Below are 18549 nucleotides of genomic sequence, written 5' to 3'. Positions count from 1 at the left end.
CTTTTACTCCGTACATGCCCCGTGTGCACCGGTGTCGTGTCTGCTGTTCCATTACCTGAACATCCATATTCTCTGCGGTGTGGTTTCAGACTCGATGTCTCATCGTCTGTCTATCGTCAGCTCTGTCTCACATGTAGATCGTAGAAGACTTCCCCCGATGCGTAGCAGTAAGCCAGATACTCGTCGACTGCGGACTTGTAGGTCCTTCGAATGTATGTTTTCTGTCTTCTGACGTAGTTATGTTGATCGCTCACTTAAGACTGACTTCATGTCACTGTCGCTCATAGGGGTATACAACACGGACGATGATTCGTGTTCGACACATGAGTTGCATCGTCTCATACTTAGGGTGGGGGAAACGTGCGATCTTAATTTCATTTGCTTTTCATGTTTAAGATGCTGACATGCACCTTGTTAGTATTGCAATCTTCCCAGATGATGTACGGGCGGTGCCAAAAGAAGATGGAAGCCTGCCCATCATGTCTTATTGGTATGGCAAGGTCGCCAAAATATATTTGAAGGAACAAGGGGACACCCATGTGAGCATACTAAAAGTTCAGACACGCCCAAACTCCTAATGTAGTCCGATGAAGGATGTCTGGCTGGACATACAGTGGTATTACAGACGGATGGACTTGGAGGATAATGGAGTAGAGTGCATTATTCTGTCATTCGCGCAATTGCTGCCAGGATACTAACACATTGAATGCAGCCTGGCTCAATACATGGGCGAGTATGAGCTTGTGCTCAGCGACCACATATCTTTAGTGGATATGACATGCGTCGAAGGTGTGTGTCGTGTGATCAATTGCCCACCATTTGACGCATTCCTGTTCATGTCAGACCATGCTTTGATCGTCAGCTATGATGAAGGCAACATTTCACAACGTCAACTACCACCCGAGACCCCATACCATCGTTGGAATGTGGAAATAAAATTTGTGAAGAGCAGGACGAAAGTGCGCCTTCATGGTATGAATCTTAGTGTAAGGCTATGGCATATTGTTTTCCGCTGTGTAAAATTCTGATCCGTTTGAAATCTCCAGAATCCACAGCGAGCATCGCAGTGTCGCTGCGATGCATGTGATCTTACGCTATACTGTCCCAGCATCTCCCAGCGATACTGCAGGAAATGCAAACAGTGGTTCAATCAAAAATGCCTGGATTCTCTTGAACTTCGGGTAGATCGACGTCCTACGCCAGTGTTGCCGGCTATATACAACGATATTCAGTTGGAGGCAGAGTTCCTCACCATGTTTACCATGCCAATTTGCCGTGGTGGTCCATTTGGGGTGGTCGGCAATGGATCTATTTATTCTCGAGCGAAGTTGCTCTTGAGAGAGGCGAGGACGCATGGTAGCATGCCAGAGGCATGGAGAGATATCCTGGTAGAGACAGATTCATGGGATCATGAGGGAACGAGCTATTACAGGTGCCCAGCTTGTGTAGATGTGTTATGTTGAATTGACTGTATGCTGCGTCTAACGGGTGACATTGATCCGACCTCATAGAGCCAAAGAACATTTCATAATGACTTTATGTAACAATGCAATGCACGATATCAATTTGTATTAGCATATGATCATTGACAAGTGTCCGATTTTCATGGATCCCCTTGTAGTATTGAGCGGCAAATAACACTTTTGGGCTTAGGCATTAACTCAATGCAGGATCGCTGCAGGATTATTCGAGGGTCTAATTCATTGCATCCAATCGGATCACGTTCCGATGAAGCGCTCGACCGATCAATCACATACAATAATCATTTGGGCAAGCTTGGAGCGATCCTGATTCCTGTAGCGAGTTGGCACACTGCCGCTGATCTGCACGCTATACCAAAAACGATTTAGATTTTGAGAGCCACCCCCTACTGTGCCAAGAACACGTTGTGTTGCATTGTCGCCGCATTTTATTTTCGTTCTGAATTACTGGTACCCTACATTTTTCTCTGTGCCCCATAGTGTCTCTCTGTCACCACAGAACATCTAATCCATGGATCCCTCGTTCACATTCCGTCACTGGAGCAAAAAAAATCTAGGAATGCTGATGAAATCAAAGGGGACAATCGAAGATGTGGATGGGGAGTGTTCATTCAAAGTCTCTGGAATGGCCTCACAGAGCTGCCCGATCGCTGCACACTATCGGGTGCCCCTTCGAGCCATCAACAAGAAATTTGGACTCTACAGGCATATTGTGACCCACCTGACCGACTCTCGAAACCCTCTGGCTATACAACTACGAGATACATACCTTTCTGTCATGGACTATATGCACGATGTGCGCATCGCATTTTTCACGGATGCTCGAGGATCTGCAAATCCTCTCGAAGCTGGATTTAGGTCTCCAGCAATGGATTACTATCTATGGTTGGACCATAAGGTCGGCGCCTTCCATGATAGGAGTCGTGAGATCCTGGAAAAGGATCATAATGTAACCTTCAAGTCCCTACAGAATAGGGAGGGCAATGATATCATAACGTTACGTATGTGGTCCACCATGAATCACCTCGATCTGTCTCTGATCTGCGATGAAGTTGATTGGAATGCCTATCACACGACTAACTGTAATGAATACGATCTGTGCGGTGTATTTCAGGGCTGTGTTTCCGAAGAGGATCTTCAACGACTTCTACATGCAGTCGATTCCTCTATGGATGGAAGTGACGTGCCCAAGGAATCACAAAGCCCGACACCTGTTCATTCGACGGACAAAAATAATCAGACCATATCTTTGAAAGATACCACGGTGTGTCCCTGCATACGGTTGAGTGTCTACTAACTCATCTTACTCATCCTGCCCTAGCCGGTCGATAGTGAGAAGCTGTTGGATGCAGTTGATTTATATGCAACTCTTGCTCCAAATGAATCTGCCAGAACTACCGTGGCTCGTTCCACAGACACAGTCACCACTGTCAATCAGACAACTGAAATACCAGATGTCGTGGTATGTTCAATCGCACTGTTGTGTATTATTTTCACCTCATGCTCCTTTAGTCACTGGGTGTACAAGCGGGAAGGACCACTCCTGGAGATGCGGTTGAAGATGATGCCTGCGTCGAAAGTACTGGCGAAAGTCCAAATTCTGCATGTTTACCAAAGTCGGTCTTGAGACCTGTATGTGCATTTCACGCCGTTTATACCGCATCTTATGAATCCTTGCAAGTTCCCACTTCCATTCGACTGGAATTACTGCAAGCGTGCCCTTCGGACCATGGGTATCAAGGCCACTCGTGTTGATCTTTCACGGTGGTTCATCGCACATATTGTAGTCCGATTACGAGAACTGCATGGACTGGATGAGGACACCCCTCTTGACGACGCCTTTCAAAACGGGTCTGTTAGTGAAGCCACCTATCAGGAGTACTGCGAATTATATGGCATATCAAATTTCCTGAGCGCGACACAGACCATTCCACAGGAGCGACAGAGTATCGCACAATTCTTTATTTCTGCTGCTCGTGGTCTGAGCCTGTCAAACATGCGTGTTGATTGTGCTGTCCAATGTGATGCAGAGTCGTGTGGGGCACCTGTGGACAGTGACAAAACATTTAACGATGATGGAGTGCAACTGGAACTTTGTACGCACCACGAAGCCAGTGAACCACATGGAGCGGACGAAGAATATTATACCAAAAATTTTGCACTTCCTGTTAGTTGATTTACATGCGGCCTGTCGTGATGAATCTACTGATGTGATTGATGTAGGATTACATTTCAGATGTGCTACCATCAGGCATCGACGCAGAATGTTCTACAGGTCGATCACACATCCCATCACACTGTACAGAGCAATCGATCACACTGGACTGTGATAATCCTTGCTTGTCTGCTTCCGACTGGACCCAAGCGGCTGTCGATATATCCAATCACCAATATGATGTTCCCGCTTTACATACCACCTCTTCCAGTGACCTACTTGCAGACAAACCTAGTGATAGTGACAACGATACCGTCCCTCTGACTAGATTGAGATCAAAGAATCTCAAGAAAGACAAGCCCTCTATGACAGTCACCGACACAAGGCGTCGTGGAAAATCGCAGTCACAGCACGATATCGACCCTCAGCCGAGCCTTGTAAGACCTGTGGTATTTGCTGCCTCGCGGTCACAGGGGAAAAAGAAGGCGAGGATCGCATCACCACCAGTGGCCAAATATACCATACAGGACCTGATTGATGCGTGTCAGATCGATTCCACAAGTATTCCGCCATCGGTAGGTACTCCATACATCTCTATCCAATCTTGCATGTTTTGACCAGATAGATTCACGCATTTCTCCTTGATCCCAAGAGAGAAGAGTTCATCCAAAGGGAGATCACATCACAATATGATTCATTATTGTGTCTTGCGCGATTTGTAGCTTCCGCCCTGATGAAAAACTCCTTGTCTGAAGCTGTTATCACTGCAGCGACATCGTTCATGAAAATTGAATGGTGGCTTGAAGATGTCGCCGTCGAGTGCAAGGATGCATCGGAGAAGAATGACATGTCACTCTCCCCATTTGTGAGTGACAGTGGAGTGAACGTTGTGTGTGTTGCTCATCTTCTGTGTGTTGGAATTCACACCAGGCACACAATGTCTTGGTCGAGCTTTCCAATCGTGCCTCACAGGATGAATCATCTCTGAGAACTGCGTTGGAGAATTACATCTCGGTTAATGTATGTATATGCCATATTACACTACAGCTAAACTGACACAACTTTGTTATCACAGGCTAACAACGAACTAAAACATGTTGTGACCTGTGCTTCGATATTTGTGCAAGCTACGGGTGTCACAGTCGGGAGCAGACAAACAGTATGAAGGTGGATTTAGGATATTAGCCACGATCAACAAGGCACGTCAGGGGAACATACTGGCGTGACACCATGGTATCGCGTTAAAGGCTACACATGTACAAGATCTAGGTATCATATGATGACATCCTACAATGGAGTGAATTTCCTCAATACCATGTCTAGCTTCTCCCTCTCCATTAGATTCCCTCTGTCCAATTGATCTCCGCCGTATAGTAGCACGGGGGCGGTCTTTCTTTTAGTGACTCCGAGATGCACCAAGATAGCTACCGCAATATCTATACTTGGCCTTGCTGTTTCCGTGTCTGCTACAGCTGACTGTGGTCCCCCCTTTGCGCGATATTGCTTGCCTTGTTTGACCATGATGCACAAGGCTAGCATCGATCTTGTGAATAGTCCTTGTCGTGCAATGTTAGTCATAACAGAAACCGAATTATAATCCACCACTCATACGTATTCTGGGGGACAAACGCGGTATTCCGATCATCATGCGTCGAAATGTCTCAAGGGCATTGTGGAGCATCTGGTTTGTCAAACAGTCACCGGAAGAAACGTCCAGGTAACGAGATATTTCGGTGAGGTGCATGCACCCGTAGTGATAGAAGTGCCCCCCTGTGGCAAAGGATGCGACTGGTGTATAGACAGCATGCACTTGAGCCGGGGGCATGATTCTGCGAGTCAGTAGGTCAGTGCGTGTGTGATATACCAATGGCCATCACGCACAGAACATCTCCAGGATATAGGGTGATCACCTCGACATCGCAGTGGGCTCGTATCCAATCTTCATTTTCGGTGAAGTTGCCTAGCCGTATTGCGATCTCTTGTAAATGTTTGCGATCGTCGTGTCGATCCTTTGGCCAGAATACGACCCAAAACTTGACACCTACTTCCATCCTCGCCCACGTTAAGGACCCCTCCGCATCGTGATGAGGATATGTCAAGAACCCAGCATGGTGTAGGATAGCCCACCCCTTGACAGTGAAGTTTTCTGGATGTACCTTGGACGAGATTGGGACGTCATATGTCGTGTGGTTCCACCCATGAACGAGGCCGTGATCGAGATTTCTGTCCTTGTTGTTAGTCGCATTGTAGGGGTGGTAGATGGAGTGAGACATACTTCAAGGCATCTGGGAGTGATGCCTGCGCGAGTGGAATGTCTAACACACATTGTATCGCCCCTGGATCCTTCATAGATTTGAAGAAATCTTTGAGAAGCCCTGCCTGAGTTACCCTTGTATGATCCATTGCACGGGCCTTGACATCTTATGATGCAATCAGTCTCCAGCATGTGTTTTGGTCGACGATTCAGCCCTACCGTGCACCCATACAGCTCTATTCGGCGAAATTGCGTAGTATTTATCCAGAAACTCTGCTGTCAATTCTTCGCCCACATAATGATTTCCGATCCCTCTAATAACGACTGGCTTGTTTTGACTCAGTGACTCGCTGATTGAATCCAGTATGTCGTGTGTTGGAAGGTCCTTCATGGAGAAGTGAACCACATATTTGGAATCCGGTAAAGACACTGGACATTGAGCGAGATATTTAATGATTGGGATGTCTACAGCGTCGCAGAGATTGATATCGTGACCGTCGTACACTGCTGGGAGTATTGTGGTGTGTCCATCGTTCCATCGTACCATAGGACTATTCTTCGGGACCTCTGTCCCCAACAATCCGATTGTCAAGTCATTTGGTCTTTCATCTGACATCCTTGCTCAGTGTGCTTGGATAGGGATATGCGCGCGTCGCGATTGTAGATCGTCAGTGATGGTACAGTGTATGGCCGAAATGCGGTATCGATAAATTCCTTATCACACGCATTTGGGCCGATAGCAATCATCATTCAATTGAACTGGGCACAAATACTGTACCCATAGATATCAAACACGCTACACACCACATCATTGACATTACGTAATGTGACATGGTAAATGACTCGGCCTCTGCGATACAATACTTTACACAATGAATGTCATCCTGTCCTAGATGCAAGCAGGATGCATTTTTTCAACGCTTGATATAACGAAACCTCTATTTACCGCTCATGCGCTTAAACCAACGCTGGGGAATTTGTGAAGTCATTCTGGTGTTGAAGCAACAAGGATCCTCACATCTTCGTCCTCCTTTGATTGACCATCTGTCGGTGATTTGGACCTCATGTAAGACTCCCCAATAGCCATGTCACTCAATGAGTGAGTAGGCATCCTGGGCGGATCTACTCCCCGATTATCAGAATCACCATTGGATACCCTCTCAGAGGCAGAGATGTCATGAAGATCGTCGGTGTTCATGGCAGTGACCTCCTCACTCTCGCTGATGTTACCCTGGCGCGGAATGACCTGTGTTAGAGGGGGCTGACTCGTTGAGGATGAGCCACCTTCCATGTCATGGTCATGGGTGACGTGAGATGCGGATGCCATCCGGTCCGCTGGTGCAGCTTCGCCAATGGACGACATAACGGGTGATGAGGGACGATTAAAGAGCTCTGCTGTCCCACTCTTGGAACGCTTTGGATGCCCCCGTCCGCCTTGACTCTGTTCGAAATGGTGTTGAACAAGGTCAGATCGACGCGGGCAGTTCAGACAGGACAGGTACGTTACCTTTGGGGGAGAGAACGTGTTCGACATGGCCCTCTTCCGTTTTTGCTGTTCCGTTCCCTCTAGACGGTCAGTCGACTCTGAGATCTCCATATCATTGAGGGCCCCTGCTACATCTCCATCATCATCATCGACATCTCCTTCGGCATCCACGTCATCGGCATGTTCATCATCATCATCATCATCATCATCATCATCATCATCATCATCATCATCATCATCATCATGTGATGCGGCCTGCAACCAATTCAACTCGTCGTGCGATATCATGCTAATTTCAGGGTTAGTCAGGCTATATTTCCAGCCAATCTCATACCTATGAATAGGAGTCGGTAGTTCTGGTAGAGGCCTAAAGTTAGGGTGACTACTTTCGAGTCGCTGTTCAGATGACGCCTTTCCCAGCGCATGAAAGATATGTGCTAAGGATTGGGGATGCGTGTCGATGTGCACAAGCGCGGAATACAGACGGTCCATCCCTAGTGCCTCATGGAAATCGGCGTCGTTGTCGATCTCAAGACGCCCAGGACTATCAGGAATAAGTATTCCATCGACATCCCCGTCAATGGGACGATTTGCCAGCTGTCGCAATCGAAGCAGGATCCATGTCCCAAGCTTCAAGAAAATGCGCGAGTTACCTTTCTCAAACGCAATCCTGTTCCATTTCTCCCAATCTTGAAGGGTGGACGGGAGCTCAACATCATTATATTCCCCTGCATCCTCCTGTGTGATGTTAGGCTGCACGTTGTCTCATATGGAGGTATGGCAGACTCACAATGGTGCCTGTGGTGTCGCCAATGTTGTGATCATATTTATCCTGAACCCCATCAGCCTAATGGATGCGGTCAATTGACAGTCCAGAATCACATAACGATGACATTACCTTGTCGCCTCCCAACACAGCCTTACGGGGTTGCTTCTGTGATAGCGCATCTTGCTGCAGGCCGTCAGTTGATATAATTCTGTCGTCCTAGCGGGACATACCATTTGATTTGTGGTCTTTGAGTCGAATGTTGATCGTCCCTTCACGGTCGCTGATGCACTCGCTTCGTGCATGGTCTTCATGCCCTTATTTCCCCCATCTGCATCATACTTCTCTGTGTTAGATTATTTCAATTACATCGATCGGTCGTTACACACGATTTCAGGTGTTGAATGTGTCGCAGTATTGCCGTTAACATCCTATTAAACACGGTTCATTAGACAAGATAGCATTCGCATATGGACGAACAGACTTCATCTTCAGACTCGACAATTTCTTTTGATTTTCCTTTGGCGCTGACAGCCCTTGGAGCACGTTTCGTGCGAGCCTGACCCTGCTGAGTATTTGGAAGTTAGTACTTCTGCATCCAGTCGATCGGTGAATACGTACTACATCAGCAGTTGGCTTTGTTGCGGCGCTTCCGCGAACGTCCTAATCAATAAGCGTAATGATGAGATCACCGTGGTCAGTTGACATCCATGAGACCAACCTTTGCCTGATTTCCGCCCTTCCTATTATTACGTGGCTTTTTTCCGTCCTCCTTCATATGGAACATATTCGCCGCCTCATCGATATCATCCTCCTCTGGGTGAGAGGTAGTGCCTGATGACGTTGCAGACCCTATCGGGGCCACCGTTGTTTTGACCTTTCTGGTGGTCCTACGGCTGCCCTTTCCCTTCTTTTCCTGAACATCACGATCGAATCGAACCACCTTCTCGCGCTTCACCGATGTGCCCACCGCTGGACTGCTGGGCTTGTACTGTCCCACTATATTGTCAATCATATTGTCTACTGAAACCTTGTGAACCGCAGTCGTATCACCACACATGTCCTGGTCCTTGCAAAATAATTTATGGTATTCCACAAGACTGACTGAATGAGTGGATCAGCATGAATGAAACAGTCACATATATGGCTGTCACGCACGCGTCTTGATTATCATAGAGACCTTCTGCTTTTTCTTAAAATCAGCCCATGAGCGTTTCATCCGTCTCAGGGTGGCATTCTGCATTGTCTTGTCGAATGCGTCGCCGTGAGATGCCATCGTAAAATGGTAGTCGAGATGAGCCGAACGCCATGTTTTGTCCGAGCCAGGGGCATCATCCTGGACCTCTTTGCAGAACGCCAGCAGTACCTCACAGTAGTAATACGTGATTGACTCGTAGGTAGTGGTGACAGATTCAGGTGAATTCTCCAGCTCAAGGAGCGCCCGGCAGGTACGCTGATATATACCAATGTGATGAAGCAGTAGCCGTAACGCAGCGTAGCATTGATTCGGCACGGTCACCTATATATTCCCATTGTATCGGCCAATCAGGGACAGCGCGCACAAGATCACACACCTTTTTGTTGTTGATACAGAGAGTCAGGGTAGTGCCAGCCTGGGCCAATGAGAATTCGTAAGTCAATATAGTGTCTAGCACTTTCAGCGCGTGCTTTTGTATTTCAAGAACGATCGGATTCTCGGTAGAGTACTTCGACATATCCATCGTGCAACGATGTTGGTGGAAGGAGTTCACAATATGGCCGTGGGAAAATAATCATTGCCCTAACATTTGCGATCACGTGCGTAACTCGTTCATCCACTCACCATCTATCCATAGATTCAACATGATCACTCCTGGCCATTTCGGTGACTACTCACGCAAGACTGCGACTACGACGAGGCGTACGGCAAAGGCCAAGTCACTTCATTCGCCATATGAAAAGCTGACCCCCATTTTTACTGAGGGGGACGATGGCGTGGATATGACTATAGATGATGAAGTTGATGCTGGGCAGCAGTTAGAGCCACACGTACTCCAGAATGCCATTGATGTACGTATTATTTTCATCACCGTAGCGTGTGGCTATTAACCTATACGACAGCATTGTGTGTATTGTCAGGACGTTGGCTCATACATATGGAAGTGTACGAGCGAAGGTTGTGGGATTAGGGTTTGCGTTGGGAAGGCTAATGGAGATCACGGATGTATTGATGCGTCCCCAGACGAGCTCACGGGTAAGGTCCAGGTGGAAGAGACAACCTTTCGGTGTCCTCAATGTTATCGTGAGCAGTCGTTGCCACTCGCCATATGTCGTTCATTTCTCATTGATGAAATGCGCTCATTGACCTGGAACGTTCCTAGTACAAGATTCGTGGATATGCGGTGAGACAGGAGTTCATCCACCGCAACTACTTCCCCCTCCTGTCTGTGTTCTTATCATGGAGCGGCTTCGGTCGGGAATACGCTGCGGATGTTGTCCGACGGTCCCTCCAGGAACACTTCCACCTTGTTCCCTCTAGGGTAAGCCATTAGATATAATCACCCGAACCGTATTTAAAACTCTTGCCCGTAGTTGAGGATAGCCTCCCGCAAACTTAAAGGTGGCAATAACCGTCCAAACGCTGTCAAGCCTGATTTCGACTGGCTCGCGAGCCTCAAATACCATGGTAACCTGCTCGTGTTCATTGACACCCATTCAGATACCAACACCGGGGATCTTGTGGTTTCTGGCAATGCGACTAAATCAACTTCGGTGCCAGTACATGAGGTAAGCCACTCGACCACATACCCTACGGCAATTCTCAAGTTTCTTCACCGTCTCTCTCCTAGCTCTTAGAAAATTACATGGGAGTTCACCTGCAATCGGCGTCCCAAGAAATTCGAAGGTTGAATAACAACTGCATCGCCGGGCCATTCATTCGTGGGATCGTTCTTTGCTCCTGCGGATCTACGGGGAGAGTCACTTCGAGCGTCAATCGTTTGAAGAAGCTCGTTGAAATGTGAGTTAGAAGTGCAATTCTGTCGACGCTGGTTCTTATGTATCACGCACAGGGATATCTTCGATTTCGTTTTATCCTTTGCTGGCGTGTACACCGTGGATTCGCTTGTTGTCCCAGCGCTCGGTCGCTTCGTCGAAAACGTATACATATATGATATGGACCCATGGACGGCATTAGTCCAATCGTTCGGCGAGGATAAGCATGCCCTGAACAGCACCCCAGTCATGTTGTCGTTTGCGCAATTTCGGACTCTTCCCAACAATACCCAACAACGTGTCGTTGATACCCGCGTATTGGCGTACTCCAACTTCCCAGATGCCAGGCCATGGGGCCTCGACATGTATAGATGTTCCAACAAATGTTGTGGTGCCCTTGCTCATGACATGACCTTTTATCCCGATGGAAAGCAGTGGTATGGGAAGAGGTGGCTAGATACCGAGATGAAGACCACGTGCATGAAGTGCAAGCAAACGCAGAGGAAACTATCCGCTCCCTCATGGGTCTATGCATGCCCTGGTGAAAATCTCGGCCGTGTCTGGTACCGATGGCCCCTTAGCCTCGCCCAGCGCATGGACATTGGGATCACTGAATGAATCATGCCAATTGGTCACTGACGATGATGCGGAACAATGTTATACAACTGTCGCTATGTGTAGCTGTATGTACCATTCACCATCATGGTGAATAATGAAATGTCTTTTGTCGCTCAGTATTTTGTAGTCCTTCAAGTGCTTCTTAAGGATGGTAGCGTTGCCTGAGTGGCACATTAACTGTTCGTTGCCGATAATGGACTGCGAAATGTTTGATGTGACTGATAATGTATTTCTTGCGTCGTAGTTTCGCGTTCTTTATGATAGGCAGGGGATGATGTCTGGCAATGCAGTGATAGTGTCCCCCAGGATGCCCGCTTGGGTGATCTGTCACAGTCGGCCATTCACCATAAGATCTTCCTATATTGCATAGTGCACATATTCACATTCTATCTACACTGACATGGGCACAGTCATACAGACCGTCCTAAGTGCACCGCAGCCGGCGACTCAGCACAGTAAGTCATGTTTGTTCTTGTAGCGTGTGAAAGTCACGTGATGGTTGAAAATGCGTTTTTTTTTCAACTTTGCTCTTCTTCTCTCAACTTTTGTGTCTTTCTACATCCGTCTCCTTGCCGTATGTCCCTTTGGGGGCTCTGAGCTGTTGCTCTGGCATGGTCTCATGGATGATCCTCGTGTTCAGCGCCTTATGGGCGTATGACTGTTGTTTACGGTCGCACGCTGGGTCTTTTCCTTCTTCCTTTTAACTCTTCCATCTGTCTCAAGCCCTGTCTCCTTGCCGTATGTCCCTTTGGGGGCTCTGAGCTGTTGCTCTGGCATTGTTTGCATGGGTGGCCCTCGTGTTCAGCGCCTTATGGGCGTAAGACTGTTGTTTACGGTCGCACGCTGGGTCTTTTCCTTCGTTGTTTTCACTCTTCCTTTTATCTCAAGCCCTGTCTCCTTGCCGTATGTCCCTTTGGGGGCTCTGAGCTGTTGCTCTGGCATTGTTTGCATGGGTGGCCCTCGTGTTCAGCGCCTTATGGGCGTATGACTGTTGTTTACGGTCGCATGCTGGGTCTTTTCCTTCGTTGTTTTCACTCTTCCTTCTATCTCAAGCCCTGTCTCTTTGCCGTATGTCCCTTTGGGGGCTCTGAGCTGTTGCTCTGGCATTGTTTGCATGGGCGGCCCTCGTGTTCAGCGCCTTATGGGCGTAAGACTGTTGTTTACGGTCGCACGCTGGGTCTTTTCCTTCGTTGTTTTCACTCTTCCTTCTATCTCAAGCCCTGTCTCTTTGCCGTATGTCCCTTTGGGGGCTCTGAGCTGTTGCTCTGGCATTGTTTGCATGGGTGGCCCTCGTGTTCAGCGCCTTATGGGCGTAAGACTGTTGTTTACGGTCGCATGCTGGGTCTTTTCCTTCTTCATTTTCACTCTTCTATCTGTCTCAAGCCCTGTCTCTTTGCCGTATGTCCCTTTGGGGGCTCTGAGCCGTTGCTCTGGCATTGTTTGCATGGGTGGCCCTCGTGTTCAGCGCCTTATGGGCGTATGACTGTTGTTTACGGTCGCATGCTGGGTCTTTTCCTTTGTCGTTTTCCTTCTTCCATCCGTCTCAAGCCCTGTCTCTTTGCCGTATGTCCCTTTGGGGGCTCTGAGCTGTTGCTCTGGCATTGTTTGCATGGGCGGCCCTCGTGTTCAGCGCCTTATGGGCGTAAGACTGTTGTTTACGGTCGCACGCTGGGTCTTTTCCTTCGTTGTTTTCACTCTTCCTTCTATCTCAAGCCCTGTCTCCTTGCCGTATGTCCCTTTGGGGGCTCTGAGCTGTTGCTCTGGCATTGTTTGCATGGGCGGCCCTCGTGTTCAGCGCCTTATGGGCGTAAGACTGTTGTTTACGGTCGCATGCTGGGTCTTTTCCTTTGTTGTTTTCACTCTTCCATCCGTCTCAAGCCCTGTCTCCTTGCCGTATGTCCCTTTGGGGGCTTTGAGCTGTTGCTCTGGCATTGTTTGCATGGGCGACCCTCGTGTTCAGCGCCTTATGGGCGTAAGACTGTTGTTTACGGTCGCACGCTGGGTCTTTTGCTTTGTTTTCACTCTTCCATATGTCTCAATCTATGTCTCAATCCCTGTCTCCTTGCTGTCTCCTTGCTGTCTGTCCATAAATGTATAACATAAATTGTCAAGTGTATTGATTGATGTGTGATTGTGCTGTGAAAGCATCAGTGTTTTCGGTTTTCATCGCTGATCCACGGTTACTTGAGCCAGCACCAAAAGAAGGTAGGGCTGCTCAATTCTTGGGCTCACTTTGCGGGCTCAGCCCAGTAGAGTTCACTTGTCAAATATTGAGATTTTTAAAGCGTTGGTGATGCTGCTGAGAGAGAGCTGCAACTGATTCTGATGTGATACAGATGAATCCCCAGGCTGTGGTCCATCATGAATGTCGGTTCATATCTTATGATCTTGGATGGCCAGGATCCGTTCCTCATGTCCGTATTTTTGAATAGTGTTAGGATAGAGATCATGGGTCATAGTTGCAATACCAATAGAAATGTGCCATACCCTGCAGATCTGCAAACATATACTCTCATGCAGAACTCTCCAAGATGAAGTGGCTAAATGCCATGATGATCGCGGTCCGCTTATCAGTGTTGTTCCATCCATTGCTCCTCAGGAACTCATTCATATGACAGTTCTTAATATGGTCATTGGTAGATAATGTTGACGCTTCATAAGATATTGCTAACGTCTTGGGCATTACTAAGAAAATATCGGCGAAGGATTCCACGATGTTCGCCCAGGAGATTAGAATATACATTGACTCCAACGACAAACGAGGGGATGAGAAGAACAAGAACGAATACTCTCATAATCCACTCATCAATACGGGGGCGAAAAAGACAAACCATGGCCCAGCTCTATGGCCCCTGATCCGTGAAGTCAAGGTGCGGTGTAACGCCAAAGCTCTTTCCACGTTTGCCATTTTGGTTGATTTTCCCGTTGTTACCGATGTCAATGCTGCACGGAATAGTATTGCAAAGGACTATATGGAGAAGTGCAACTGCATCTGTATTCTGGTGCCTATGCTCAGCTAGATCGATCGAAGTTGGTTCATGAGTAAGGATGATATCCTCGCTAATTTTTCTCTGAACCTCTGCTTCGACATGAACAACTTGGTCTGCATTGTAGTAGGTCTTGATAATAAAGTCATCGGAAACCTGAAATGCTACAAATTGTTGGGTCGATTGTTGATTTCTAAATTGTCCAAATGAACTTAGCTGCATTGTCGACGCCTTCCTGAACGACTCGCTGTGTAAATTCGGTTTCAAAATAGCTAACCATTTCATGCAGGACTCTCCAATTCGAGGTGGCTAAAAGCCATGATAGTTGCAGACCGCTGATCAGTGCGGCTGCGGACTCCGAGAGTTCCAGAAAATTTGGGACAGAAGAAGAAACTCGGAAAGGCTCACATAAATAGATCGAAGTTGGTTCATGGGTAGGCATGATATCCTCGCTAATTTGTGCTTAACCTTCTGAGGCGGATAAGATCAGTGGTAAGATATTTACAGCATCACGCCGAAATGACAATGTCAAAATGGAATTCTCGTCAGCTGTCAATTCAATTGAACACAATCAGTGAGGCCAACATTGGTTACAAAAACATACATCTCAATCGCTTGGCAGTCGATGTTTGAAGGAGTGTGCCATTTCCGCGAGTGCATTTTGCCTTCTGACGGCTGGAAGTTCATTTTCCGACATTGGTACTTCCAGACTGCTCTTCAGCGGTGCGTCCTTCATACAGGACACGTACAGCCATACTCCTCAACACGATCGAGAAATACATGTCCAATGACATTCTGGGGCTGGCAAAAATGCTTTCCCGATCGATCCATTATGGTACTAGCGCTCAACTCCCCTCGGCGACAGAATTCACACGGTTGCTTCAACCACCTTTCTTGCATCATGAATTCATCGAAATACTACAGCAAGAAGCCTATTGTCCTTATTGTAAAGGCGAAACAGCCTGCGGATGCGATAGAGATCGCTTTGGAGCGACAATTCTCATTGAAAAAGGATGGAGATACCCTGAGTTTGTCTATCGGCCAGGAATCGGTGTGTGATTCTGGGTATGCTCTTTGTGATTGCTCAATGACATGTAAACACATAGGTTACGGTACCCACCCAATGCCACGATTCATTACGCCTACTCATTCATCATCACGATATTTATCGGCAGACTTCCACTGCGCTCTTGGCGCTGCCGCACCCATCACCACTTGTACCGATCTACTTTGCCATTACATTTTACTACTGCGAAGTGCTGCTGGCATTCCAGAAAGAGGTGATAGATGACGCACCTGGTTCAGACAAGACATGGCGCTCGGCACATCTCGATTATCATTTTGCGATGGCGTTAGATGACCACGCATTCAACCAGGAGAAACAAAAAGCAACGCTATCGAAGATCAAACGCACTTGGGCTGATTTCAAGAGGAAGAAGGGATATGAGCCAGTCGATCAGCGTGCGTAACATCCAGATCGTTATACCTTCCATCGTTTGCTGATCTCATCTATCAGTCAATATCATCGAGTACCACAAGCGGATGTGCAAAGGCAAGGACATGTGCGGTGATCCCTCTGCAAATCATCGTATATCGGTGTCAGATATGATTGCATCCATAGTAGCATCCGACATCGGCAGCACGCCAATGGTTGTTGATGCAGAGAAGGTCGAAAAGAATTTTCGGATCAATTCTGACCAAGAGGAGGACGACATCGACGAGGCTGCGAATATCTCGGAGATTCAGGCGGATGGACGGAAAGAGCGTCGACAGACGAAGGTCGGCCGTCGGGAAAAGGTTCGTATCAGTATATTCAATGAAATGCAGAGAGCTAACGACGTCGTTTGTCGATTAGGGTGCTCATGGACGCGTGGAGGCAACAACTGACAGTGTATGTACCCAACGATCTACATGATCCATATGTAATAATCATTGTTATCGATAGGTTGAGGGCCGCACGAACCGATCTTCCAGGAAGATAATCACTAGGGGCAAAGGGAAGGCGATTGTTGAGTCTGGGGGACAGGTATGTGCACCCATCCATGAGCCAGCGCTTCTTTGATTCACCCTGTTGCATAGGATGATACCCATAAATATGCCACACGCTCGACACCCGACATGGTACGAGCTGCGCACACAAAGGGAAAAGAGAAGGAGAGTATCGAGTCTGGTCACGAGGTCTGTGTGTCCAACTGCGAGCATAAGCTTTGTTAACTACCCTTGTCAACTAGTATGACAGAGGCGACACTATGTCTGACATGGATGGTATTGATGAGGGCGCACAGGCCACACCAGGAATACCAAGATTGATGGGTGTGCGAGCACCATCAGCAGCGGAGTCGGGCACTTTGAGAGGAGTCGATGAGGTGGGATCATCCATCAGTCGTTCCGGGCTATCGATTTACGTCTCCAATCTGATGATGTCAGGAGGGTGCTGGTGACTACGAGGATGCAGACCTCCCGTCCACCTTTGAGGACTGGGAGAACTGGAACCGGATCGCATTCCAGAACGGCAACTCACACATATTTCTGAAGCTTGGTACTTGGATACTACTTCGATTCCGACAGCTGGCGAATACGCCCATTGACGGGGATCTCGACGGGCTTCTGATTCCCGACCATCCTGCGCAATTCGACATAGAGGATAACGCCGATTTCCAGGAGGCACTAGGAATGACCCGTCTGTATTCTGCTCTCGCGCACATCGACACAAATCCAGAATATCTAGTCCACATCTTCCATGAGATCGGAAAGGCGTCCTCTGAGGAGCGACTTGGAAGCAGTCACCCTGGAATTAGACCCCTGCCAGAACTGCCGGCACCCATCAAGAGGTATGTGACTGGTCGGGAATATTTCACAACTAATCCAGAATCTAGCATGATCTTGAACGACCAGCCACCTTGGTTGAAGACTTTTCCCCTCGATCACGAGGTACACGACGATGAACAGGATGACCAGCATGCCGAAGATCATGTCGACGATTATGGTGGAGGTGTATCAGGGGCCCTCAATGAGATGGTAATCTCTGGTGCGCAAGAGCCAGGGGACATTTCAGAATGGCAGGATACACAAGCACGCAAGAGGCCGCTGTCAAGCACGCTGTATCTACAAAAGGTGAAGTACCTGTGTTTTAATATCTGCTGGTGACGTCCTGACCATCCCCAAACCCCGTAACACAGAGGGAAGGCAGACATGCATTTGCAAAGCGCACGAAGAGCAGTACAGCAAAGTCATTCATCCATCCTTCATCACCGGTCGTGCCACCCATTGCACCACATGCAACGGCCACTTCAAAGGTCATCATTGTTCCAACGACTGAGCCATCTCGAATGGAGACTGTCATCGTTGCACCGCCCTCGATAGCATTCGGATCTCACATCATTCACGACTATGATATGAACGCTGTCAGTGACTCGATGCATAAACGCAGCCAGGATAATACGAGCGAGCCGAGTGAAATTGGGTTGGCGAGTGAGAGTGAGAAGGACTCTGACATGCAAATATCGTCGGCCTCGGAGGTACATGAGGCAGTGGAGCAAATCGATGATTATGAGGAAGCCAGCTCTGCCTCTGACATCATCTCCATGGAAGATGACGGTGCTGGGGAGTCAGACTCGCCCCAGAAGCCTACTAACAACGTTAGGAAGACCAGGGAAGGTACTGCGAGACCGGAATTATAATCCACAGCCGGGCAATCAAGGCTGCGGGAAGATGTGAGGTTTCTTGTTGCTTAAAATCTAAAATGACTTTACGAATTAACTCGCAGCGGTGTATTAGCAGGAAAGACAGATATCTCGGACGCTGAAATGTTTTACTGTATGTTGTTGAT

At 47.9% G+C, this 18549-nt stretch overlaps 6 protein-coding genes across 6 annotated transcripts; 4 read left to right on the top strand and 2 right to left on the bottom strand.

Moving 5' to 3' along the window:
• Positions 1-479: 479 nt before the first annotated feature.
• Positions 480-4862, top strand: EDB91DRAFT_1088861 (uncharacterized protein; the record flags this gene model as incomplete). Its single annotated transcript, XM_041316527.1, has 13 exons — positions 480-539; positions 615-655; positions 713-789; positions 844-972; positions 1186-1388; positions 2059-2745; positions 2803-2943; positions 2994-3113; positions 3163-3648; positions 3705-4211; positions 4262-4501; positions 4567-4656; positions 4764-4862. The coding sequence occupies 13 exons, from the start codon at positions 480-482 to the stop codon at positions 4860-4862; spliced, it is 2880 nt and encodes a 959-aa protein (XP_041168935.1).
• Positions 4863-5227: 365 nt separating this feature from the next.
• EDB91DRAFT_1257012 (uncharacterized protein) lies at positions 5228-6506 on the bottom strand (the record flags this gene model as incomplete). Its single annotated transcript, XM_041324258.1, has 4 exons — positions 5228-5465; positions 5518-5859; positions 5912-6056; positions 6110-6506. 4 exons carry the CDS (start codon positions 6504-6506, stop codon positions 5228-5230), a joined length of 1122 nt encoding a protein of 373 aa, XP_041168934.1.
• A 369-nt stretch (positions 6507-6875) lies between these two features.
• On the bottom strand, positions 6876-9863 carry EDB91DRAFT_1281411 (uncharacterized protein; the record flags this gene model as incomplete). Its single annotated transcript, XM_041324735.1, has 11 exons — positions 6876-7331; positions 7398-8114; positions 8167-8223; positions 8275-8328; positions 8376-8483; positions 8532-8573; positions 8627-8710; positions 8764-8805; positions 8864-9246; positions 9301-9661; positions 9717-9863. 11 exons carry the CDS (start codon positions 9861-9863, stop codon positions 6876-6878), a joined length of 2451 nt encoding a protein of 816 aa, XP_041168933.1.
• Positions 9864-10985: 1122 nt separating this feature from the next.
• On the top strand, positions 10986-11733 carry EDB91DRAFT_1064873 (uncharacterized protein; the record flags this gene model as incomplete). The annotated part of the gene is made up of 2 exons (XM_041314753.1): positions 10986-11140; positions 11193-11733. 2 exons carry the CDS (start codon positions 10986-10988, stop codon positions 11731-11733), a joined length of 696 nt encoding a protein of 231 aa, XP_041168932.1.
• Positions 11734-14094: 2361 nt separating this feature from the next.
• EDB91DRAFT_1088857 (uncharacterized protein) lies at positions 14095-14753 on the top strand (the record flags this gene model as incomplete). Its single annotated transcript, XM_041316526.1, has 3 exons — positions 14095-14147; positions 14254-14369; positions 14395-14753. The coding sequence occupies 3 exons, from the start codon at positions 14095-14097 to the stop codon at positions 14751-14753; spliced, it is 528 nt and encodes a 175-aa protein (XP_041168931.1).
• An 868-nt stretch (positions 14754-15621) lies between these two features.
• Positions 15622-18400, top strand: EDB91DRAFT_1257008 (uncharacterized protein; the record flags this gene model as incomplete). The annotated part of the gene is made up of 10 exons (XM_041324257.1): positions 15622-15771; positions 15827-16181; positions 16237-16517; positions 16576-16611; positions 16666-16746; positions 16800-16898; positions 16952-17086; positions 17148-17551; positions 17597-17834; positions 17900-18400. 10 exons carry the CDS (start codon positions 15622-15624, stop codon positions 18398-18400), a joined length of 2280 nt encoding a protein of 759 aa, XP_041168930.1.
• Positions 18401-18549: the final 149 nt, after the last annotated feature.

Source organism: Suillus paluster (assembly GCF_016628075.1).
Source record: "Suillus paluster strain FC165 chromosome Unknown EDB91scaffold_238, whole genome shotgun sequence".
Lineage (NCBI taxonomy): Eukaryota > Fungi > Basidiomycota > Agaricomycetes > Boletales > Suillaceae > Suillus > Suillus paluster.
This window is presented reverse-complemented; position numbering and strand designations above follow the sequence as displayed.